This window comes from Podarcis gaigeae (assembly GCF_964106915.1).
Source record: "Podarcis gaigeae genome assembly, chromosome: 8".
In the NCBI taxonomy this organism is placed as follows: Eukaryota; Metazoa; Chordata; class Lepidosauria; order Squamata; family Lacertidae; genus Podarcis; species Podarcis gaigeae.
In genome coordinates this window covers 65,766,028-65,790,741 of record NC_139684.1, presented here as the reverse complement: position 1 = coordinate 65,790,741, position 24,714 = coordinate 65,766,028, and the positions used below count along the sequence as shown (strand labels likewise).

Genomic DNA, 24,714 nt, shown 5'->3' with positions numbered 1-24,714 from the left:
ACAGCCAGTGCAATTGGGTCAGGATTAGTGTTATATGCTCAAACCATCTTGCCCTGATCAACCTAGATGCCAAATTCTGCACCAGTTTCTGGATTGTCTTTGGAAGCAGCCCCATTTACCACACATTGCAATAATCTAACCTAGGGGTTACCAGAGCATAGATGGCAGAAGTTAGGCTATTCCTGTCCAGATGAAAGCCATGCAGACAGAGCCCAATGCAGGAGAACAAATGTGCATGTGTTACACAACAAATGAACTGTAGAGAAGGGTCCTCAGCACCATTTGTTTCACTGCTGCTTTGCAAGAGAAGAGTGGGGTGAAATTACAAAGTCCACAGCATAGAACTCACCTTCTGCTTTGCTGTTCCTGCTGTTACACTTGAATTCTCTGTGGAGAAGGAAGACAAAAAAAAGAAGAAGTTTAGCCTGGAGAACAATCAGAGCCACCCTTTGCAGTCCTTCCTGTCGGTGGCTCACTTATGTCAATGTCGTTCTGCAATAAGGGACCCAAATCTACAGCTGGGCATTTAGTTGTACAGATATCCTCTTAGTGTTCTGGTGCCCCAATTCTGCACAAACAAGCAGTGTGGGGGTGGAAAGGTGACTTAATGAAAAAAGGCACGGCTGGCTAACACCTTGAACAGGAGCACTCCACCATATTATTTTGCTGGTCCCACCTGTGGTTCTGATTATTATCCCACCTCAGAAGGGTTCTCTCCCATTAGCACTGTGCCTTTTCACCTCAAACCAATACCTTCTTTTGAGAGGGTTGCTCTTAACAGTGTTTCTGGGCTATGACTGATAACGAATTGCTGGAACACCTTTATACTTCACCAGTCACCCTTGCGGGCCCCAAAATAGGTACGATGGGGGATTTCTTTTTTGGAGGGGGACACCCCAAGCACTTTAAAGCAGGTACAATGCCCTTTTTAGACTGGAGCAGATGTGCTCAGAGAACAAGTGTTGCTTTTGCGGTCTAATATCCCTCAAAGGCTGCTATTACCCCTAAAGTAACAAACAAACAAACTAGCACAGCACAGATATCTGCATTTCGTTCTAATGCAGAGCTAATAGAAGCTATTTCTGTAGCTAATTAAGTGGGAGGGGGAGCTATTTAGATTGAGAATATGGCACCAAGGAAAGGGTTAAGCATTCAATTCACCCCTGGCTGCTTTATAGGCAAGTATAACAACTCTCCCACATCATGCCTTTTTTGGCCATGATTCTCAAAGGGAATAAAGCAAGTCATTGTGAGGTTCCACTACAGTGGAGATTCTGAGGAAAATCCACCTTTCCCAAACATGGCTGCTTCATCTTAAGAAGATTTTAACTATGACCGCTTACTCAGAAGCTCCATTGGGCTCAGTGGTGGTTACTGCCTGGTAGGTGTGTTTAGGGCTGCACTCTTTAATGTGGGTCAGGTAGCTCTTACTACCCAGCTTTCGCTCACATTCAGACAGACAGACATTCAACAGGTGCAGTCATGAGGGAACTGAATTGCTTTTATTTCTGCCTGTCATTTAAAAGCTCAGAGCCTCTGTTCAGAGTGGAGGTGGGTAACTCTGACAGAAATAAAAAAATTAAAAAGTGGATCTTTCAGATGCAAGCCAATGGGAGAAATGGAAACTATAAGCATGGATTGTATGATGGTGGAGGAAGGCAGATATTCTGGATGTATTAACAGGAAGTCAAGTATCTGGTATATGTAGCACAAGTCATTTTTGGCTACAGGCTCTTGCAGCCACGTCTCCACTAGGTGTCCCTGATGAGCTACAGATCCCCTTCCAAGCCGCCATGTCTGTCAAATGGTTAAAACCCCCTCCCAAAGTTATTCCCACTTTCCGTTTAAACTTTCTGACCTGGCTGTGCTACTTCTCTGGCCTGACAGAAAGCCCTCTTTGTGCAGTTCCCCTTTTTGTGCGACAGCAGCAGAGCACTTTCCTTGCCCAGAGCCGGCTGAGGAAACGCACACCTGGCACCAGAAGGGTCCCCCCTTTTTTATATATAGTATCAGTTACACGGTCTGTGCCTCCCCACACTGTGGAAGGAAGGGCGACAGAAGGAAGGAAAGAAGGGAGGAAGGACACAGAGAAAGATAGTGACGCTGAGGGAAAGAATGGAAGTTCTTTGTGTGAAACTTTCTCCTTGGCAGGGAGAAGGGAGGCCTAAACTGAACATTCACCATTCCAGCCTAGCCCCAAAGGGCCGGCCTCCACTTCAAAGGAGTCTCCTCCCTCAGACTGTGGCAACCCTAGTCTGTCTGGGGGAGACTTGCTTCAGACTGGCTGCACGGACGACAACCGGCCTACACTGAGGCCAAGGGAGCTATGACTACACATGAAGAAGAACATGTGTATCGTCTCTGTCTTTGCAGGCTTTGCTGTTGGAGGCAAGCAGTAAATGGTGTATTCGTCCTTTGCTCCAACCCCACCAGCCCAAAACACAGCACCCAAAGAGCATCATGCTTTTGTGGCCCCTGAGATAGAAAACTCCACAAGTGCCCCACCCAGCACTAAAAAACAAAACAAACAAAACGCCCCAGTAATAATTTGCTGTCCTGTCATGACACCACAAAGCCAGCTGCCTGGGTGGACTGTTTCACTCTCCCCAGTAGAGGCAAGTTCAGCCTGCCTTCAGCCAGCACCCAGCTTACACACAGCCATTCTGGGAGTAGCAGTGGCTGCCCGCATCCTCCTCCTGAGTCTCAGTGTTGCCTTTGCAGAGGATGGTGGCAACAGCAGGATTAGTTGGCTTCACCTACTGCTGTTGCGGTTATTTGTTATATTTATCAGTAATTTTAAAAAACAAACAAACCCCAAAGTGACTTACAAAACCAAGCCCTGAAAACAAATAGAAAACGTAGAGTAAGAAGAACCCCAAATGGTCACTGTAATACAAATAAAGGAGCAGGTCCAACTCAACCTCCCCTCTTAGAATATATGCAGGAAATTAAGGTCCAAAGGCCTAGCTGAATAAACATGTTTTTGCCTGGCACCTTAACACAGGTAGGGATGGCACCAGCCATGGCTTCCCAGGGAGAGCATTCATCAACCAAAGAGCCACCATGGAGAATCCCTGCTTTGTGCCACTATCCTCTGCACCTGCCTTGGGAGGAGACAGACAGAGAAGGATCTCAGATGAAGAATGAAAGGTCTAGGTTGCTTCATCGGGGAGAGGTGGTCCTTGGGATGATCCAACTATTGGCTGCCTGAGCATCAGCTTCCACAATCTCTGCCTAGGGTTGCCATACATCTGGGAAATCCCGGACACATCCTCTTTTGGGGGGCCAACATTCCCATCCGGGGGGATTTTTACATTTTAAAGAAAAGTCTGGGTTTTGGGGGGGAGGGTTTGTTTGTTTGTTTGTTTATTGGGGTATTTTGGCTTGGGTGTGGCAGCTCAGGCTTGGGCTGCTCTGCATGCCGTGGCCACTGCCAACCTGAGCTGGGAAAAGAGGGGTGCAGACATGGCGGCAGCCCACATGCCCATGTACCTCTTTCCCCAGCTTGGGCTGGCAGTGGCTTGGGCTGTCCTCTTCTTTGCTCTTCAGTTTATATGGCAACCCTATCTCTGCCTAATGGTAGGGACAGGTCCTGGTTCTCTCGAAAGCCTAGTTCTCACAGGGTCGAGCAACCATATTGTCTTCCCATGGGCATATGGTTGGCGACTGTGAGAAAAGAAGGCAGGACTGGATTGGCATTTGGTCTGATCCAGCAAGGCTCTTCTTATGCCTGAATTGCATCACTTTAGACTGTGGGTAGAGGCTCATATGACGGAATGATCCTTCATTCAAAAGCATTCCCTTCTGACAGAAGCCAAGCATTTTAGTGGGAAGAGATTCTAACGAAGATTCTCTTAAGATCTACTTTTCTGTGTACAGAGGGTTGTTGTGGAGGAGCATTTGGTCATTATAGTCTCAGGGATTGCCTCTCTCCATATGAACCTACCTGGACCCTGAGATCATCTTCTGAGGCCCTTCTTCATGTGCCTCCTCCATGAGAGGTCCAGAGGGTGACATGAGAATGGGCTTTTCTGCAGTGGCTCCCTGTTTGTGGAATGCTCTCTCCAGGGAACTTCATCTGGCACCTTCATTATTCACATTTAGGCACAAGGCAAAAGTCCTTTGGTTGAGTGACATCTGATACCCTTTCAAATGTGTTGTGGGAGGGGGGATTATTGGTTTGGTTTTCTTCTTCTTGATATTATATATATTGTGTTTTTTATATTGTAATTTTATGTTGTGAACTGCCCTGAGTTCTATGCATAAAGGGCAGTATGCAAATCTAATAAATAAATAATTGGAGTTAAAAATTGTACAGTCCAAACGCCTTAAGGAAATTTGAGCTGGCTCTAACCAAGCTGTGTGGTGTGTGTTTCAGACCCTATACACTGAGACTGGCTCCCTAAATACTGCCAGGCAAATAGAGTTTTTTGCGTTGCTTGGCAGGTAAACTGTTTTAATGGGATTAACTCAGTTTTTATCTGCTGAGCCTGTCTCCATTTTATATTGTTTTTATTGTTTTATTATGATATTGTGATTTTTAATTGTTGTAAGTCACCCTGACTCATGCATATGCATTAGAAGGGTGGAATATAATTTTCAAATAAGTAGATGGATAGATAGATATAAAAGAAAGAATATCATATGATAATCAGAGTTCAGCCAAGCTGCCTGGTTCAACACATTGTATACCCCCATGCAATTATGCGTGGGAATATGAGTCAGGGGCTGTAGATCAGTGCTGAAGATCTGCCTTGCATGCAAAATGTTCCAGATTCAACCCACAATGGTCTGGTAAGTATAGGAACGTAGGAATCTGCCTTACACTAGGTCAGTTTATTAGTCCATCTAGCCAAGTACTGTCTGCTTTGACTGGCAGCAGCTCTCCAGGGTCTCAGAAACAGAGAGGTCTTTCATATCACCTGTGCCTGAGCCTTCAAGTGGGGATGCCAGAGGTGGAATCAGAAATCTTATGCATGCAAAGCAGTGCTTTGCTACTAAGCTAGATACGAGTCCTTGATTACTAAGATGTCTGAGTGCCCTGGGGTGGGGAGAAACAGCACAATTAAGTTCAACAAAACAGTAAACTTTAAAATAATAAAAACACATATTAAAAGTTTACTGTTGTGTAAGTGATGTGTTTATGCAGCAATATTCTTTTTTTAAAAAAACAACAACACAATAGCATCTTGAGCTCTTATTAGTAGGACAGGCTATGAATAAAAAGTAGAGGACATAAAATATAAAAGTAAGTTTTGCTCAAGGTAAGAATACATTCCCAAAATGGCAGAAAGAGCCATTGGGACTTTCCTTTCTCACCAGCCTCTTTAACTGAGGGTCCAGGAGAGCTGGGGCTGATGGGAGTTGTAGTCCAAAACATCCAGAGGGCATCAGGTTGGCAAAGGCTGCTGCAAATCTTTCACCCCACTCAGCCATTAATGGATACAAACATACATAACAAACGAAGAACTGGATACCTTGCCAGGGGGCCTTACTTTCTGTTTCCAGGGCCATAAACCTACTTTGCTTTCCCATTTATAGGGCAACTGATACCACCAAGGTAAAAGCAACTTTGAAGGTAACTTTGTTGTTGTTGCTAGATTTATATTAGTTGCAATGGGCGTAAATCAGAAGCCCGAGCTTCTGATGACGCTCAGAGGTTAACAATGGAAGTGGTGGTGTTACTTCCAGTGATAATCAAAGTCTGGCTCTGTTTTTACACACTGCCACAAACCACTCTACACATGTGGTGCTGGCAGAATGCCAATGGCAGGATGCAGACCGAGGCCCACATGTGCCAGCAGGATCTTTTCACAGCATTGCCACAGAAGTGGCTGGAAGTCAGCAGAGGTCAGCACTTTCCTGTGGTCGCTATGGGCTGAGATGGTTCTCCTCTCTTAAGTCATACAGTCAAAACGTACAAAGGAAGCACATTCCCCCCCCCCCGCCCTTTCCATTGTTGTGCTTGCATTAAAAAAAAAAACTGGTTCACGAATGTTTGTTTTTGCATCCATTCTCCATACTTCATGAAACATCATTAAAGTTTGCAATACTGATAGAGGAACTGGAGTGAGAGAAATATGCTGGCCATATTATGGGTGCTAGACAATTGGTACTTTCTTCCGCTGCCTTCTCCCCAGTCTATGTTCACCATGCTGGAAATTTGCAGAGCTAGTTTAGCAGAGGTCATTCCCAAAAGAGGAAGACGAGTCTTTGTAATGAGCCTGTGGGGGGGGGGGGACTTTGTTAAACTATCTGTGGTGTTAGACCTGCCTTCATCCTGGAATAAACTACTTATGAGATGTTCCACAAGAGGTGCTGAAAAAGCTCCTGGTGCACTGTGCTCTCTTTGAACAACAGGGTGCTTGAATCTGTGACTGTGCACAAATACATACCTTCTCTGACCTTTCAGTTTTATCTGCAGGGGTACATGCCACCAGTTCAAAACAATGATTAGTCATTTGTTTTGCCTCTTTCCCCATCTTTCAGACAGGCTATCTGCCTTTTTATGGCAAGTGTCGTTTGTAAGTTCACGTCAATGAAACTCCATTCAAGGCTTTTAAAATATTGTTGTTGTTTTTAAGTAACAGAACTGGGGGAGGTAAGGTAGATTCATATTGCCACAAACGCTGGACCATCAGCGCTGTGCACAACCCAGTTCTGTTGCAAAGCAGAAGAACCAATTTCACCCAAGTTTGACCTGGGAGAAAATCTGTTTTGTTCAAAACAGACTGTACTGAATGCGCTTCCAGAGCGTCCTACTGCTGAAGCAATGTTTCGTCATTATGCACCCTGTGTTTTAAAGCCAACTAGCCTGGTGTGTTCCCTTGTATGATGATTTAACCTTGTTTCCCAAAACCTTGGCAGTTTCCTTTAAAACCTCAATGAGTGATATGAGAAACATTTTGGCTTTCAGTTTTTAACAAGGTATGTTTCCAGTCCAGAGACTCCCAACTGGTGGGTCAAGATTTCACCAGATTGGAAGTTGTGCCTGGTTCCCCAGGAAGCACATTTAATGAGTTCAGGTATTTATACTTTACTCTGTATATCTCACAGCTAACAGAATATATTCTAACTCCTTTTGTGTGGTTCTGTCAGTTCTATTATTTGTTAAAAACGGAATAGAACAAAGAATCCACCAGTCCAGTGTGTTGCAAGGACTTTCTGTAAAAGTGCTGACAGTGGCAGGCATTGGGACACTTGCCCCATAAGTGTTGCAGGAACAACTTGTGATTCACCACATGGAGCAAATGCACACAGATAGAGCTGTTTCTGACAGCTATGACCTAGCAAGGTCTTTGCACTGGTTAAACTATTGAATTAGCTCCCTCAAGAAGTAGTGATGGCCACCAACCTGCATGGCTTTAAAAGAGTAGACATAAATTCATGGAGCATAAGACTGCCAGTGGCTACTAGCCAAAGTAGCGACTATATCTCTGAATACCATTTGCTGGGGCTCACAAGTGGGGCAGTGCTGTTGAACTCTGGTCCTGCTTGTAGGCTTCCCACAGACACCTGGTTGGCCACTGTGAGAAGGAGATACTGAGCTAGATGGGCCATATGCATGTTCTTCAGGACTCAGGAAACAGAGTGTGTGAAATATCAACCCTTGTCATTAGTAGGTAGCACAAAGTCTCTGGCCTGGCCTGGCCTACTATAAATAATGGCCGCGTGCCTCTCCTGGTAAATTCTCTTACCCAGCTCCTGACCGTAGGGGTCCTGGACTGGAAATGTTATTCTCCAGATCTAGATTCAGAGAAATTCACTAATGCAGCCTAGTCTTGACACTTCCACTGATTCTGTGGCTGAATATTGCAATGCACAACTGGGAAACACAGGAACGTGTTGAAGGACTTTCTTGTTAAAGAGCTAAGCTGGAAGTGGGAAGCAGCCCCCCCCCCCAAGGTTACATGCAATTTCTCTGGGTGGACTGTGCCACCTCCACTGACCCAATGATCCCCATCTCCTCTGCAAAGCCTGCCATGTGGACCAATGGGGGATTGGCACAATTGCCATTCTGAATGAGTGCATCCAAGCCCTGATGGGAAAATGCCATGTGGTTATGCCCTCAGGCTCCAGTCTGGTGGGTAGCAGCTCCAGGCTTGCAGGCTGCACTAAAAGGAGGCTGAGGTGGTTCCAGGCCTGGTGCTGGAGAAAGAGGCTGAGCCACAGCAAGCACAGAAGGGAAGAACATTTCCCCTGAAAACAAGCCAGCCCAGCTCAACAGAATGCCTCCTTTCTCCCTGTCCCACTCTGTGCTGCAAAAATGCAATTGCATACTGTTTAATGCTTTTAATTTACAGCTACCTTCTGCATTACAAAGTGTTGGTTTTTCATGCCGTTCTGAGAGCGGGAGATGCAGCATGCAACTATCTTAAAGAAATAAAACAATCAGATACATCCTATATACCAGGAGTAGGGAGCCTATGGATCTGTAGATATTGTTGGACATCTCTCAGCTTGGTCAATGGTCAGAGATGTTTGAAGCTGCAGCTCAGCAGCATCTGGAGGGCAGCAAGTTCCACACCCCTGTTATATACTAATAGCAACTGCATTATCCAAGTGCTTATCCTTTTGTAGCCAAAACAGCACCACCCATGCACAAGAGAGAAGTGACAACAACAAAGAATACAGAAAAAACACAAATTTAGAAGAAGAAAAATTCTGCTTGATGTTGTGGGGAGGCACTCCCAACAAAAGTTCAATGAGGACGGAGTGTGCTCTATGGGCATGGAATGCTGATGGGCTGGGGGGCAGGGTAGAGAAAACTAGTAGGAAGGGAGAACAGAGTATCCTGGGAAAGGACATGGCTGGCAGGCTTTTTGAACAGGAACATTCCACACTGCAAAATTTTGCTGCAGTTTCCACTTGAAATAAATGCTGCAATAAATAGAATGGAAGGGAGGTATAGCTCTAGTCAACCATAATATGTTGATGTAGCAAGTGGTACAATTCTTTTAGCCAAAACATAAGGGTGCATGGGTAAATGATAAGTGGCATGCTATCCTGACTTTTTCCCCTAAAAGAAAAAGCTTAATCCATACAATGGGGCTCAACCAAGGCACAGCTAAACATATTTTCAAATCCTACAGATTTCAATTTGGGAATTAAAGTCTGTGCTGCTGAAATCCCAGGAATTGTTTTAAAATAATGCTTAACTTTGGCTGGATTATTTATTATCAATTATTACATTTCTACACTGCCCTTCATCTAAGGATCACAGGGCGATTTACCACCTCATGCAAGGTGATGGGTACTCTGAGCTACTTATTTATATTTGGAAAGATACTACTATGGGAAAGGGTTAACATATCCAGGGCACTTGCATGCGGGAGGGGGGAGGCATTAATGGCTTTGACTCCCAATGCACACCATTCCTTATGAAACAAGTAGGGCAGAGAATGGAATGGCAGATCCACAGGCATGAGCTATGCTGCATTATCACTCAGAGAGGCTCACATTGTATTTTTGGAGATGGAGAAGTATGGGTCAAGATGTGCCTCTTCAACTGGGCAACTGGGAGGGAGGCAGTCCAGCCTCCTTCCATTCTCTCCTCCCGTGCCTCTGCACTCTCAACCCTCCACCCATAAACATCTTCCCCATGTTGTTTCACATACTGTATGTCCAGCCTCTTCTTGTTCCTCTTCCCTTCAGTCTTGGCACTGAAACCTTTTCCACTGCAGGCCCCAGCCAGCCTGCTAGCGAGACACAGCCTTCCCTCCTTCCCTCTCGCTCAGCTCCAGGAGGGCTCCACAGCTCAGAGCGCCTCTACAGGAAGTGACCTCAGTTCTTTGGCAGGCTTTGCCATGTTGCACCTACAGGAGCCATCTGCACCGTTCAGCAGGCTCCTCTCTCCTCCTCCTCCTCCTCCTCCCCACTTTGTGAAGGACCATCACCCTTCCGCCTTAGATCTGCTCAGATCTTTTCAAAAGGGCTGTTTTTGCTTCATTTTCTAGATTCTCCGATTTTTCCGTCCCCTGCCTCCAAACTTCCTGATACTGTCCAGTACGGGTAAGAAGGAAGGACTCCCATGTCTGCTGCAGACCTGGCTTTCCTCCTGATTTTCCGTACACTCCCACCCCGTTCTTGTGAGAACACTCCTTCTTTCGCTCCCCTCCCCACCTCTGCTTCGCTGTTTCCAGGCAACTCTTGGCCAGATGTGGAGTGAGAAGGGTCACGGAGGCAGTAGCTGTGCACAGAAGGGATCCACAGAGCCCTTGAGGGCAGCAGGGAGGGAGGGTGTTGGAGGAACCAAGATCTCTCTCTTCTAGAGCACTTCCTCATCCCCCTCCCCCTTTCTATCAAAAGGGCTGAAGATAACAGGAGGAAAGGGAGGGCTCTTTAGGGAGCCAAGAACAGGGATGTGTGTATTCAGTCATTACACTGTGCAAGGAATAAACCCAGTACTACTGAGCATTCAGAATTCTCAGACTCTGCTCACTTTCTAAAGACAAACCCAAGTTTCTAGTCCCTAAGGCAGCCAGGAGAGGTCTATAGGGAGATTCAAAAATCCCGGTTTTTCTTGCAGTTTTAAATAGTTTGTTTGCAGCCTTGTGTTTCGATGCTCAGGATCAGCATTGGGAAATCTCCTAGATGTCTGGTTGCACTGTGCTTCAAAATAATCTCCTCCCTCTAATGAGACAAAGTTTTCCCTTTTCCTGACATGTTACCTTCACAACCATCCTGCGAGGTAGGTTATGGTGAGAAAGCAAGCTTTGTGGATGCATGGTCTGGTTAAGGGTCAACCAATGTGAGCAAACTGGCATGGTGAATTACGTTTGGCATGCAGTGAGGCCCAGCTCCCTCCCAACAACATACACAAGCCTGCAACCAAGACGATATTTGCTTATGAAGTGGCAAACACGGGACCGAGTCATGACATGTCTAGGAAGTGAAAGCATCATGAAGTCACAGCTCTACCCTGGGCTGAGGTTTGGCCGACACTACACAAATTTACAGAAGAAAGGGTGGCAAAATACTTGTAGATGAATGCATGGCACTACTTGGGGCAGCATGCCAGGTGACACCTTTTTTCTTAATGGTTCCATACACTAATGTTAAAAAAACCCAAACTTTCCCTACAAATAAAAGACTAGCATGGCAGGCAAAGAGCTAGGTCAAGACCTCTCTGATATGCTAGTTTTCTGCTTTCAGGGAACTCTGTGTAGATCTCTGTGTTTTAAACACTGGGTAAGCCTATTCAAAATTGGCATCCCTCTCTGGTCTGCAAGTGGTAGAGACCAATCAACTATCTGATGCTGCTGAAAACATAGACTAGGCTTGAGTTTGAGCCCAATCCAGTGAACCCACATTCCCCACCTATTTAGCTTTGCTTGCCTGTTCAAATCAATATGGAATTTTTAGAGCAGTGGTAGGACTCCTCAGAAATCAGGGGTTGGATGCAGCCCTCCAACTTTCCCTAACTGGCCCTTGGAACACTCCCTAGGCCACACTCCTTCTCCAGACCACACCCTCTACTGCCCCTGATTCACATCCCCACTAAGTGATTTTGCCTGGGCGGAACATGTCCTTGAATTCTGATCAGGATTCTCATGAACAAAGGTGAAATTCACATTCGTTGCTCCACCTCTTTTTGCCTGTGGCCCCACCCACCACTGGCATGTGGCTCACGGGTGGTGGTCCAGAAGGGAATGTGGCCCCTGGGCTGCAAAATATTTCCCCATTCATTTTGGAAACACACACACACACACACACAAAAGCATGTTTGATTACCGGCAGGGGGCAAGCAGCAGCAGAGAGAGCCCACTCTCTGCCTTGTTCCCACCCGCTTACCTGGGCCGCCCGTATTTGCAGTGGAGGTTCACCCTGAAGTTTCTCTCGCTGCCGTCCGCCTCGCTGTTGTTGGGCTGCCGCAGCCCCGGGCCCTGGCTGCGCGGGAACCATTCAGCTGGAGGGTTGGCTCCGTTTTCCAGTCCAATGGGCTGGCAGGCGATGGAGCTCCCATCTGTTAAATGGAAGCACACAGACCCGGGCGTGTGAAGCAGCGACAGAGCAGGCAGAAGGTACAAGGAGGAGGAAGGGACAGATCTTTTTTTTTATATTAATAATAATAACCAGGAAATTTAATTTCAACGGGAGTGGAGGGCAGCAAGACTACAAAAGCCCAACAGTGCTATGGCTATGGATGTGCAGGTGACAGGGCAGATGAGCAAGTGTTCGTGGCGGCAGGCAGGGCAGAAGGAAGAAGGGTGGTGGTATCTCTCCTTCCCCCCTCACTGTCCAATCTTGCAGGCTTTTAGTAAGTTGATGCTGCCTCCTTGTAAAGATAGTGGACCGGGGGGGGGGGGGGAGAGTGAGGCAGGGGAGTTATGTATATGGCATCACTAAGTGCAGGAAGACATTTTGCTGAATTGTACTTTGTACTGCTAATAACACATATACAGCTCATCTTGGGGTTATTTATTGTCTGTGTCATGCAGAGTATAGAGAATACCATGCCAATTCATGCCCACCCATATTCGCAGCCATGTTTCCCTGCTGCCACCCTCCCGCCGGAACCACATCTCTGGCACAACAAATTTGTGCCAAGGCTACAGCCAGATAAGGGGGGGACATTGCGTCTCTCTGTCCAAGGTTTGAGACGGCTCCTGATCAAGGTCACCAAAAAAAAGGAAAGGGTGTGGGGAGGCTTGGCTTTGGTCTATAACAGATGTGCACAAAGGGGCCTGGCTCCTGGAGAATGCAACCCCACCTCGACCCAGAGGGATTATGCTGTGGGTCAGATGTCTCTGCAGCCCTGATAAACAGACAGACAAAATGTCCGTGCATCCTTCTGCATGCCAGGCCTGGCTGTCACTCATCAGATCCGCCTCATCTCCAGCCCAGGCTCTCTTGGCCTTTCCTTCCTTGTCTGGCTCCCCTCCTCTCTCCTCCCTTCCCTCTCTCTCCTTTTTGTCCATCTCATCATAGCCCTGCAGGGGGATCGGCCAAACTCTATTAGCTACAGTCATCCTGCTGTCTCAAGCTGTGTCTGTGAGTGTGTGTGTAATGGGGGGGCATGCTTGCTCTGTGCAAGTTATCCCTGTTTGAATCACTAAATGTTGGTGATATGCAGCTTTGCACCTTTGCTCGCATGCCTGGATATGTGCTATTTTGCAGGCATGCATCTGTGTGTCTATTTATTGAACAGGACATAAAATTCCAACTCGACGAGCTTCACGACTACTTGGCAAGGTAGATCAGGAGTGATCAAGAGTGGCCAATCGGCAGCCTGGGGGCCAGATCTAGTGCCCAAATCTGTTTTATCATGCCTCTGATAACCCTAACCAATATTTAAATCAAGGTGTGGTGTGAATTTTGGTCAAGAGTTTGACGTGGGGAGGAAATGAAAAATTGTTCTCAGACATTGCAATACGTACAGATATTCTACACCTGCCGTGTAGCATCTCTCTTTGGCTTTCATACACACTGTCTCAGCTGCACCCAAATTCATATGCTCTCTATAGCCTTGTTGTTTACTGTTACTGACTTTAAACAACTCCCAAATAAATGAGCTGGGGTTATGAAGACCTTTTCAGACCCAGGGGCCACCTGTAACCTGATGATACATCATGGGGTTCAATTTATTTCCTTTTTTTAAAAAAATTGACACATGGTCCCCATATTTGCTTCTACATATGCAGAGAACGCTCCTGTATCTTTCACTGCTGTACAGAAGAGAGAATTTTGGCAATTGCTGCTTCTTATGCAGCGATGGGAAAAACTGTTCCTGTCAAAATGATTTCATCTTCACAGGCATTTAAAAGGAATGGAATTCATTCTTCCAACCACTTCTGATCTCCCCACCCCCTTGTTTCCTTCTCTCTTCCTACTTCTTTTAGAAGATAAATAAAATCCGAAAGAAAAAGAAAAGTTGGTGGTGCCCATGGTGTCACACATCTGGATGCTGTCAGGGCAGGACTTTGGGGCAGAAGATCAAGTACCCACTCATCAGGAAGGCCCCCAATGCAACAGGGTTGGCTTACCACACATTGAAGTAAGTGAAATAGCACACACTGTCATCCAAAGAGCCCTCCCTGTAAGACTATTTAAAGATGCAACATTATCTAAGGCAGAGGTGGAGAACTTGTTACCTTTCCAGATCTTGCTGAACTACAACTCCCATCATGCCTAGCCACTGGACACACTGACTAGGGTTCATGGGAGTTGCGGTTCAGCAATGTCTGAAAAGCCACAGGTTAACCACTCCTGATGTGAAGCAAGGATAGGGAACCTGTGGTTCTCTAGGGGCCACTGGGCTCTCAACTCCCATTAGCCCCAGCAAGCATGGCCACGAGAAATGAGTCCTGGCAGAACATTACATTGGCTATGTGCACCATTGCCCTCACCCACCAGTTGAAAGTCCATTATCAAGACCCTCCCAAACTGCAGCCTGCCATTGGTTTCCTATTTAATCCATAAAGGAAGCCCAACTGGAAACACAGCACAACTTGGTAGCGTGTCCAGCAGTTTTATAAGGCTAAGAAACGTGAAGAATCACAAACACACACAAACACACTTACAGAGAAAATAAAGGTGCTATTTCTGAAAAGATCGAATATAGCACAGAGTTACAGGCGCTTACTTCTGAAAAACAAAAAGAAAGCCTCTGCACACCAACTCCTCCTTCTCCGGGATTTGGCTGGCCAAAGTGATGGTCTGACTTGTTTTGATAGTTCCGGCTTTTAGGTCATAAAACAGCACCTCTGGCATGTGCAGATGCAATGCCCTAAACAGTGTATTTGAAGGGTCAGCCTTCCCTCGCATGAGCCTGCCCACGGTGCTCTTCAATGCAAGCCTTGCTCTGTGCCCTACGGCTGTGCTCAGGAGCCCAGTTGGGTGGGCATGACCAGATGGTGGAGCTTCCTACCTTGGGAGGCCTAGATGGTCTCCTTTCTGATGACTTTCAAGTGTTAAATCCTCTCTCTTTTTACCAGTTCTTGAGACTGACAAACATTTTGCTTTTATTCTTTCTATTGTATTATTTTATTACATCTATATCCCACTTTCTTCCTTAACAGAACCAAAGATGGCATACATGCAGTTCCAAGGTAGTCACCAATCCAGGTACTGAACATACCCTGGGGACATAAAGTTATGTTTTTAACTTGTGATTTTGAGCTGCTTATGGGCATGTGAAGTCAAAAGGCAGGACAGAAATATTTTATTAATAAAATTTAAAAGATTATGCCATTACAAGTTTGATGTGGTATGAAGGCTCAGGTTCACATGTTCCCTTCTCTTGTGCATAATTCCCAGATCTAGTTTGAGGCAAACTACAGTTTAGGGATGCTTGATTATTTCATTCATTCTTTGTGGATTTCGGTATGTACTGACTTCCTGGATGAATATAGTTATTCAACAGTTAGTCATGTTAAAATTTTGAGACGTGTTTCTCTGCTCAGAAATGGTACCAAAATGCATATAAAAATACACATTTTAGGATAAAATTTAGAAATACTTTTGGGAGAAAAGGTTTAGAAATCTGTACTTTAGAAAATAAAATAAAATTATAAACATACAATGAAATCATGCAAAGTACACAAGACATTAAAAATGGAAATGTACACAAAAGGATCCAACAAGTGTTGGAAATGTAAACAATTGGAAGGTACATTTTATCATATGTGGTGGAAATGTGAGATTGTTAAAAAATTCTGGGAAATGATTTATAATGAAATGAAAAAAATGTTTAGAATACCTTTTGTAAAATAACCAGAAGCCTTTCTATTAGGAGTTGTAGGAGCGGAGGTGCCAAAAGAACAGAAGAATTTGTTTATGTATGCTACGACCACCACCTGTTAGCCCAAAGATGGAAAAAAGAAACCATCCCGACCAAAGAAGATTGGCAAAATAAATTAATGGAATATGCTGAAATGGTGAAAATAACTGTAAAGCTCAGAAACCAAGACGATAAGAATTTTAGAAAGGATTGGGAAATGTCATTTTATATATTCAAAAGTATTGTAAACATGTTAAAACATTGGCAGGATTTTAAGAGCACTTGTAATTTTAGAGAAACTATGAAAGAAATTGGATGATATTTTTTTGGGGGAGTAATAATGATATGCAGTTGGAAAGGAAAATTAAGGAACCAGAGGAGGGGGTGGAGGGAGGTCACGGGATTTGGGAAATCCTTAATTTTAGATTTGAAATTGGTTTTACTTACAGTTTTGTGTGTGTGTTTGAAAATACTGTTTTTGATACGGTTTTTATTTTATTTTTGGACAGTTTGTTAAAATTTAATAATAATAAAAAAGAATAAAAATGGAAATGTGTATTTTGTGAGAAACTACTATTTATACATGAGGATTTTTTTTTTTAAAAAAAGAAAACCACGGATTAATACAGAAGGGAGATGGAAAAGAATTATGAATGAGCACATGTGAAACTGTCATGGACCAGAATTAGATGGCTCCATCCACCATACTACAGCTTGTCATTGCACCTGAACCAGCAAACTATGGCCTGGGGTGATCCTGCAAGCCAGGATCAGAAACCAGGGGGCAGGGGCACACACATTGGTTTGTGATCCTGATTTACAGGCAAACACAACCCCACAGCTTGACTGCTTGGACAAAAAGGCAAACTACGGTTTACCCTAATTTAGGATTGGGAAGTCGGGAATCACTGTACACAAATCTGAGAAGCAGGAAGGCTTGTTCACCTAGAACCAAATCATGGTTTTGCATCCCATCTGAACAGAGCCTTCGTGAGCTAAGCATCCAGGGTTCTTTGACTTGAAGCAAATGCAGCCTATATTGTGGAAAGCAAAAGGCAGCTTCCAAGTATCCAGACAGACTCAAGTCTTCCACCCTGTCTTTCCCCCTTCCCATCCTCTTCCGATGCTTGGGAGAGGTGGGTGACCTAAAAAATGATGGGGTTCTTAACATTGAATAGATTCTCATGGTCAGGCGGTTAGTAAAATTAATTTCCTCTGGAGCTAAAACTCAATTACTATGTAGATCTCAAAACATAAATCCCTTTAGAAATACTACAATACTAACGAGATCTCTTGGCACTTCAAAGAAATAGGTGAGCCATCAAGATAAGCGGAGAGTGAATTGCCCAGTATAGACATTCATTTACATTTGACAAACATATATCAGAGTGCTTTAATCAAGTGGTATCTCAGACAAAAGGAAAGTTGGCACAGTGTGGCACAAAAGGAAGACATACCTCAGTTGTATCATGGCAATAACGCATAAAAAATAGTAAAACACTTGATGCATTCCAAGCATCAATGTTTATAGAAGAAGCTACCAGTAAGGAGCCAACTGAGAATACAGGGGAGGGCTGGTGTCCACTGGAACAAGGCAGGCACATCCAAAGTCCATTTTGGGGGCTTAATCTGGCCTGCCGTTCAGTTTAATCTGGCCCCTGTGGAAGTTTATTTCCTGGGGTAAAATCCTAAAAAAACGTAGTAACTCCAACCCTAAAAGAAGATCGACGACTCTAACCCTGAAAAAAGCTCAACAACTTCAATCCTAGAAAAGGTCGACAACTTTGGTTGGCCCCTTGGTCAGCCCCCACAGCCCTTGTCTTCATCAAATCTCGCCCTCTTTAAAAAAAGTTTGGACACCACTGACAGGGAGACCAGAAATAGGTGGAGCCAGAGCCAAAGACAGCCAGATTAGTTTGGCAGTAGGGTGTCCTGGGAGGAGACATACCTGATTTTTTCCCAGAGACAAGTCCTCTGTTTCCAGCTGTGCAGTGCCAAACCAGGAGTGCAAGCAGCTGCCATGTGCCCTTGCATGCCAAGGCCACCCAGTGAGCCCTGGCTGAAGCAGGGTCTTGATCTCACACCTCAAAAGCCAGTGCTAACTCAGATGCAAATCATGGGCCGCGAACCAGACAAAATGTTAAGTGCTTCTTCTAACCTTTGTAGATTTCACTGGGGCACTGAAGCGTAGGCTTAAATTGTGGGTCTTTACAGTGCTGAATTTTGCTTCGATTATGCCCTTAGGATTTTGGAAAGATTTTGTTGTTGTGTGTGTGTGGTGGTGGTGGTTTTTTGGACAGCTCATGTGGAAAAAAGAAAAAGGAAAGAATATTTGAAGCCATTTCAGGTATTTTGCTGCCAGCTGAACCGGATGTTTATACGACTGGTACGCGCTGGAAAGATTCTGTTAGGAGAGGAGGAAACGAAATGGCTTTAAAGTTATTCGCAGCTGCAAAAATTGGTGGCAGATTCTGCGAAGAAGTTAGCACCATCTACTGAGCCTTGGGAGTTGATGCAGGTATAGGAAATTATTATTGCAATTATTAATAGACACTATTTATATCCCACTTTTCCTCTCAAAACATGTAGGGATGCTAACATAGTTCTTCTTCCTCATTTTATCTTTACAAAGATTAAGCAAGATGCGATAGGTTGAGGGATAGCAACTGGCTCTAGGTCCCCACTGAGCTTTATGGCTTTAATCACACCACCACTGGTTTGCTGACCATGATTGCTAATAGGGCCATGCTGCCATATTCTGCTTAACATTTAAAGACAGTCAGATAGAATTCTGTCAAGTTTAAAATGAACAGGAGAAATGGTTAGCATTTCCTGAGATGTAACCAAATGGATTTTTATTGGATAATGAACTGATGTTCTATAACCTGTTGGGGAGGGGAACATACAGGAACTTCTTGAACATTGTCAAAAAGCAGCAGAGTTTTATGAAAACCATAGGTCCTAGCCTAGGGCCTTGTTAGCCTGTCTGATAATCCAGCCCTGATCAAAACAGCCTTGATCTCTGCCAGGAAAAAATCAATCATGTGCAGGTCTGCCAAGTACCGATATATGTATTTACTGTTCTGCAACTTTTCTGTGGACCACCTGGATGGCACTCACAGACCTCCAGTGGTTTGTGGACCAGTATGAGATCTTCACATTGACTGTTACTGGAAGTGGTTCTCCAGGGTCTAAGGAAAAGAGAGGTTCCCCCCCCCCATCACCTGCTTTCCGAAATCCTTTTAGCTAATGGTGGGGGGGGGACCTCAGGCTCAGGGGTCCAGTGCAGCCCTCCAGGTCTCTCCCACTCTCAAGATTCTTCCCAGGCCATCTCCTATCTCTGTAAGCTACATCCCACATCATGGATGGAATGTGTCCTTGAGCTCTGATAATGTCTTTTGCTTGCCTAGCTGGAGGACAGAGTGGGGTGTGAATGTGTGTGGAAACTAGTCTACTAGCCCATTTTCCCCTCTGGCCTGCCCACCTCTGGCATGTGGCCCTTGGATAGTTGCTCAGAATGTGGCCCTCAGTATGAAGAAGATTTCTTGCCCCTATTTTAACTTGAGGTGGCCAGAGATTGAACTTGAGGCGTTCTTTCTGCATGTGAAGCATGTGCTTCACCATTGAGCTGTGGTTCTTTCCATAACAAACAAATCTGGCTGGCTGTTGTTAGAAAGGGTGCGTTCAAAAAGGGAGCTTGCTGCATTAGTTTTCCAGCTTATAACTCTGTCCCAGTTTCATTACGGAGCTGTGGCTCTTTAGCTGATATACTGTCATGTTGTGCCAAATTGCATTCGCTCCAGGGGGTGTGGTGTGACACAACAGCAGACGTCACTGGATATGTTGCCGTCATCCCATCTTTTATGTCATGTGCATCCCCCCCCCCCTGAAAATGGCAAGAAACAACTGTGTGCCACCATGCTGGCCACCCCAAATTTCAACCTGTGATTTTCCAGGTTGCAAATGGACTTTTTCTGGAAGCGATTAAATGTGGAAACAAGCACCCAGCTTCCACTAGATTCTGCTAGATTACCAGAATTAGTTTTCTGGCTGTGTGAAAGATCACATATGGAGATGTCGGGGAAATGGAATAAAGTACTGTTTGAATGCAGCCAAAGAGAATTTTAAACACACTTTTGGATGATTCGGGCAGGCAGTTCTTACGTTTGTGTGCCTGAGCATTGGCCATGGATACAGAACCCTGTAGATACTGCTGGATTTCAACTCCCATCATCCCTAAGCACTTTGCTGGGACTATGGAAGTTGGAAATCAGGTTCCCACCTCTGGTTTAGGTTGTTTTGACTCAGCCTTTCTATTACAATTGTTGCCCTGTTTCGTTCTCTTAAAAAGCTTTATAAATCCTTCCTGAACTGAGTGCTGCTTTCTTCTTGCCGTCTTCCCTTCTGCCACACCCAATGAGGTTTATTGCCATTGAACTGAAGCCCTCGCTCTGGATCTATGCGTGAATTTGCTGCACAATCACCTCTTTATTCTGGTGCACCTTCGCCCTTTTGTATCCCACCATCCCTGTCTTGCAGTTGGCATGGCCCTGCCTCCACCTTTGAGCTTGTTTGTGCCCCTGTCCATCTCCTAGCTCCCCTCCCAGCACAGCTCAAATCCCACAGCCAGCCGGCTCTGCGCACCCAGATTAGCATGGCAACATCAATCCAGACTGGCAGGAAAATGCACGCACGTGGTTCCCTCCCCAGCATCAGTGGGGAACTGCTGCTGCTGCTACAGGCTGGGAGGGTGCAGAGTTACACCAAAGGGCAACGTGGAACAAGGAAACAGCACTAGAAAGACTGGTCTAGTCTCAGCTGTGTCTGCTAATGTGCCCAGAGCTGGAAGGAGACAGACAGACAGACAAGAGAGGGAGGGAAACTCACAGAAGGCTTTTCATTACAGCCTGTGGGTGCCCAATGCTCCCCCTTCTCCCCCTCCCCACTTCCCTTTTAATTCAAGTGGAACGTGGAAAGACTGAAAAAACAGCTCAGACCCCAGGAGTCTTCCTTTCTACGGGATGAAGGGCAACAAGGGAAGCAGAGTAAATCTGCAGGGACCCTTTTGGCTTCAGCTCACTCAGTGCTTGTTTACACCAGGGGCGGGGAAGCTTGCAGAATCCAAACAGTGCTCAGATGTGTGCTAGCCACCTAGAGCCTGATACATGCATGTCCAGAAAGAGACACGTATTCAGAAACATCTCCACTCCAATCCCCTCAGAGTGACATGGCACTTGCATATATTGAAAGCCATACACCCATGCAAAAGAAACACACCTGAAAAGAGTAAACCCGCAAGGTTATACAGGCAGGTCATGGAAAAATGGACTGGAGGGGGGCATGTATGGAGAATGATGCACCAAGGATTCCAGCTGCAGGGCCTTATGCACAGAGCACACATAGAAGAACACACATGAAACAATTTGTACTCAAACTGCACACACAACACACTTTTACACTCACTTGCATACCCAAATGTTCTCTCTCTCTCTCTCTCTCTCTCTCTCTCTCTCTCATACATACACACGCTGACCCAGAGCACTATGTGAGCACATAAATGCACATAAGTATTCACACACAAATACTGTCCCCATACAACCACGCCCATCCACTTCTCCGGCTGCCCCATACAATTTATAGGAAGGGTGGGGGACGTTTTTCAGCCTGAGGGCCACATTCCTACATAGACAACATTTGGGCAGACAGGGGCTGTATGCTGGTGGCAGGTGAGACCAGAGATAAAAGTGGGTGGGGCAATGGATTTGACTCTTACCTTTGTAAAGTCAGCTGTCACCTTCCTGCTACGACTACGCAAATGGTCAGAAGTATTTACACACTTGCACACACTCCTCCTTGCAGGCAAGCAAGAGGCATCATCACAGCTCAATGATACATTCCAACCAGACAAAAGCAGTCTTGGGAGATGCGTGGCGAGGGGTGCCAAGGCCAAGATGCTTTCCTGCCTCCTCCCCCGCAAAAAAAAGTTTCCTACACCCTGAACTGGCTTGTTGAGAGTCTGTCATCATAGTCCCATGTGGAGCTTGCGTTAGTCATTCCTTCAGCCCACAACATTTCTGGTCCTTGAGATTGAGAATTCAAACACATGCATGCATGCATGCACACACAAGGTCATAGGAGATGCTTTCCATTGGGAATTTCTCCTGGAGAAGCCCCAGTAAAATGCCTTATCCTACTGTGCTCTTCCTAGAGGATTATGCTTCAGTGGGCAGGCCTCTCTGTCTCCCACTAACAGCCCATAATTGTGAGAGAAACCTGTTGCACCACCCTGCCCCACTGGAAGGCCACTTGGGGAGGAGGGTACCCCATGACTTGCTTTGGCATAACAACATAGCAAGAGCCCCGCTGGATCAGACCAAAGGCCCTCCTGCACCCTGGCCTCAAATGGCCTACCAGATACCTGTGCAAAGCCCAAAAGCGGGACAGGGGTGCAAAGGGGTTCTCTCCTCACTTGTGAGTTCCAGCAAACCAGTACAGAAACATTCCCCATCCTGGTGCTTTTCAGGTATTTTGGAGTACAACTCCCATCAGCTCTAGTAAGTGTGGCCAATGAGTCAGGGATTATGGGAGTTGTAGTCCAAGAATATCAGGGAGACAATGTATTGATTGGGGAAGGCTGTGCTGTGGCTCCTAAGAATCAGAGGGGCCCCAGTTTTTCTCTGAAGCTGTGAGCTGGTCAGGAGTAAAGTTAATCTTGTATGATATACCTCATACAACATAGCACATATATCATGGGAGTTGTGGTCCAACAGTATTGGAGGTGGAGGAAGCAATGTACACACAGATCCTACTATCAAAACTCAGGGACAAAACTAGGCTTTATTTCCCCCAGGCCAAAGACCCAGTTTAGCACCCACACACATGCATTTGCATCTAAATACACATAGGCCAACCTATCCATTCTTAAGGAAATCAGCCCTGAGTGCTCACTGGAAGGACAGATCCTGAAGCTGAGTCTCCAATACTTTGGCCACCTCATGAGAAGAGAAGACTCTCTGGAAAAGACCCTGATGTTGGGAAAGATGGAGGGCACAAGGAGAAGGGGACGACAGAGGACGAGATGGTTGGACAGTGTTCTCAAAGCTACCAGCATGAGTTTGACTAAACTGTGGGAGGCAGTGGGAGACAGAAGTGCCTGGCGTGCTCTGGTCCATGGGGTCAGGAAGAGTCAGACATGACTAAACGGCTAAACAACAACAACACACATAGGCCAGGATCCCCAATGGCACCTCTCTGGAGGCTGCACCTGGGGCAAAAAACCCGGCTAGCCCCCCCCCCCAATAGCTGCAGCACTGCTATATGCTTGTTATACAAAAGTCACATCCAGATACGATGAATTAGTACCCAAACCTCACTATACACAACACTGATTCAGATATACAAACAGCCAGACCTGTGTGTAATACTGTAAACAAATAAGCAGCCGTAAACAAGCCTTGCTTCTTTGTGTTTTGCTTGTCCGCAGCAGAAACCATGTTGGGAGGGAGGGGCAAGGGGGAAAGATGGAACAAACAAGAGAGTATTCCCCCCCTTCCTTGTTTGCTTTTTACAAGGTTTCGTAGGGGTTTCCTGTTTCCCCCCATCATTTTCCATTTTCCGTCAAAATTCCATGGCTGGGAACGCATTAGAAAATTTCTCTTAGGAATACTACCAACTGTCAACTTGTTATGCGAATACTCGCCTAACGAAAACAATGTGTTCTTGAGAATGCATTACATTTGGATAGCGATACAGTTGTACCTCGGGTTACATACGCTTCAGGTTACAGACTCCCCTAACCCAAAAATATTAACTCGGGTTAAGAACTTTGCTTCAGGATGAGAACAGAAATCGTGCTTCGGCGGCGCGGCAGCAGCAGGAGGCCCCATTAGCTAAAGTGGTGTTTCAGGTTAAGAACAGTTTCAGGTTAAGTACGGACCTCCGGAATGAATTAAGTACTTAACCTGAGGTACCATTGTACATGTGTGGAAGTCTGTGCTAGGGTGGCCTCTAAGTCTCTGAGAGGGCCCAGTCTTTCTCTGAAGCCGTAATACACATCATACAACACAGCAAGTGGACCCCACCCCTGGTCCTTCTACCCCGTTCATTAGCAGGTGATCAGACAAGCCAGAGACAGGCCTTTTTCCTGGTTCCGCCAGCCTAAACGCAGACATGTTCGGCAGCAGAACAGCCTGCTGGGAAGGAGGCAGTAGCCAAGTCCCCAGCAGAAGAGGCTGGTGACTCACTCTTCTGGCTCAGGGAATGGCCCCTGTGCGTGGGACCGAGGCCAGGCCAGGCCAGGCCGATCCTCTTCCTCCAAGCCTCCACACGTTTTGCTTGCTCAGAGGCAGGAGCCGGAATGACGGAGCCCGACATGCTGCCGCATATGCCCAGCCTAGGGTTGACCTAAATCCCTCCACTGGCCCTTCGCTGGGAACTGCCAGGACTCAAGTCCTCTGTTTGCCGGAAGCCTAGTTGCGCCAAGCATTCAAAGGCTTGGCCCCAGAAAGGGAGCGGTGGAAGAGGGCCACAGCAGAGGGAGGGAAGGAGGGAAGGCGCAGAGGGGGCTGGGCTGGGCTAGCCAACAAGCTGCTCTTTCTTTCCCTGCGCTCTGTTCCCTTTCACCTCCCTTGCTCAGCCGCAGGCAGCGGCCACATGTTTCACATTAGGATCTCTGGACTTCGCCATTCCTGGGGTGTTGGCCAGGGGTATTCCTCTCTTCTCCGCCTCCCCCCACCACAACCCAGTTACAAAACTCTAGCAGAGACCACACAGGAGATGGGAAAGATGCTTGGACAACAAGTGGAGTGGGGGCAGCAGAGAGAAAGGAGGATATGTGGTGGAGGGGGGGAGAGAGAGAGAGAGACTGATGGAGGGAAAGACTTAAAAGGAGAGAAAGCGGCCATGCAGCTTGCATGAGATTGCAAAGGGAGACGGGTGGGCACAGCCAAAAGCACAGCAACAAGAGACAGCGGGAGGTGTGTGTGTGAGTGTGT

General features: G+C 46.1%; 1 protein-coding gene and 2 long non-coding RNA genes across 12 annotated transcripts in view; 1 reads left to right on the top strand and 2 right to left on the bottom strand.

Moving 5' to 3' along the window:
• The window catches only part of LOC310849987, a 47,626-nt gene extending 31,299 nt beyond the window's left edge, over positions 1 to 16,327 (top strand). The window contains exons 3-4 of the long non-coding RNA XR_014567169.1: positions 13,842 to 13,996; positions 15,021 to 16,327. This is a non-coding gene — a long non-coding RNA (uncharacterized lncRNA). The remainder of the gene's footprint in view (positions 1 to 13,841; positions 13,997 to 15,020) is intronic.
• Positions 1 to 24,714, bottom strand: part of AHDC1 (AT-hook DNA binding motif containing 1) — a 194,800-nt gene that overhangs the window by 15,561 nt on the left and 154,525 nt on the right. For 9 of the 10 annotated variants that reach the window (XM_083750613.1, XM_083750607.1, XM_083750611.1 and 6 more), the window contains 2 exons: positions 11,794 to 11,965; positions 350 to 387 (listed from right to left, as the gene is read on the bottom strand). Coding sequence is in view for 5 of the 10 variants with exons in the window: in XM_083750607.1 (XP_083606733.1) it covers positions 350 to 387; positions 11,794 to 11,965 (210 nt within the window). In the remaining 5 variants the exon portion in view is untranslated. The remainder of the gene's footprint in view (positions 1 to 349; positions 388 to 11,793; positions 11,966 to 24,714) is intronic. The other variant, XM_083750608.1, reaches the window with a different exon arrangement.
• On the bottom strand, positions 4,231 to 11,480 carry LOC310850003. The gene is made up of 2 exons (XR_014567188.1): positions 9,618 to 11,480; positions 4,231 to 8,504 (listed from the first exon to the last, which is right to left on the bottom strand). It is a non-coding gene; the product is annotated as an uncharacterized lncRNA (long non-coding RNA).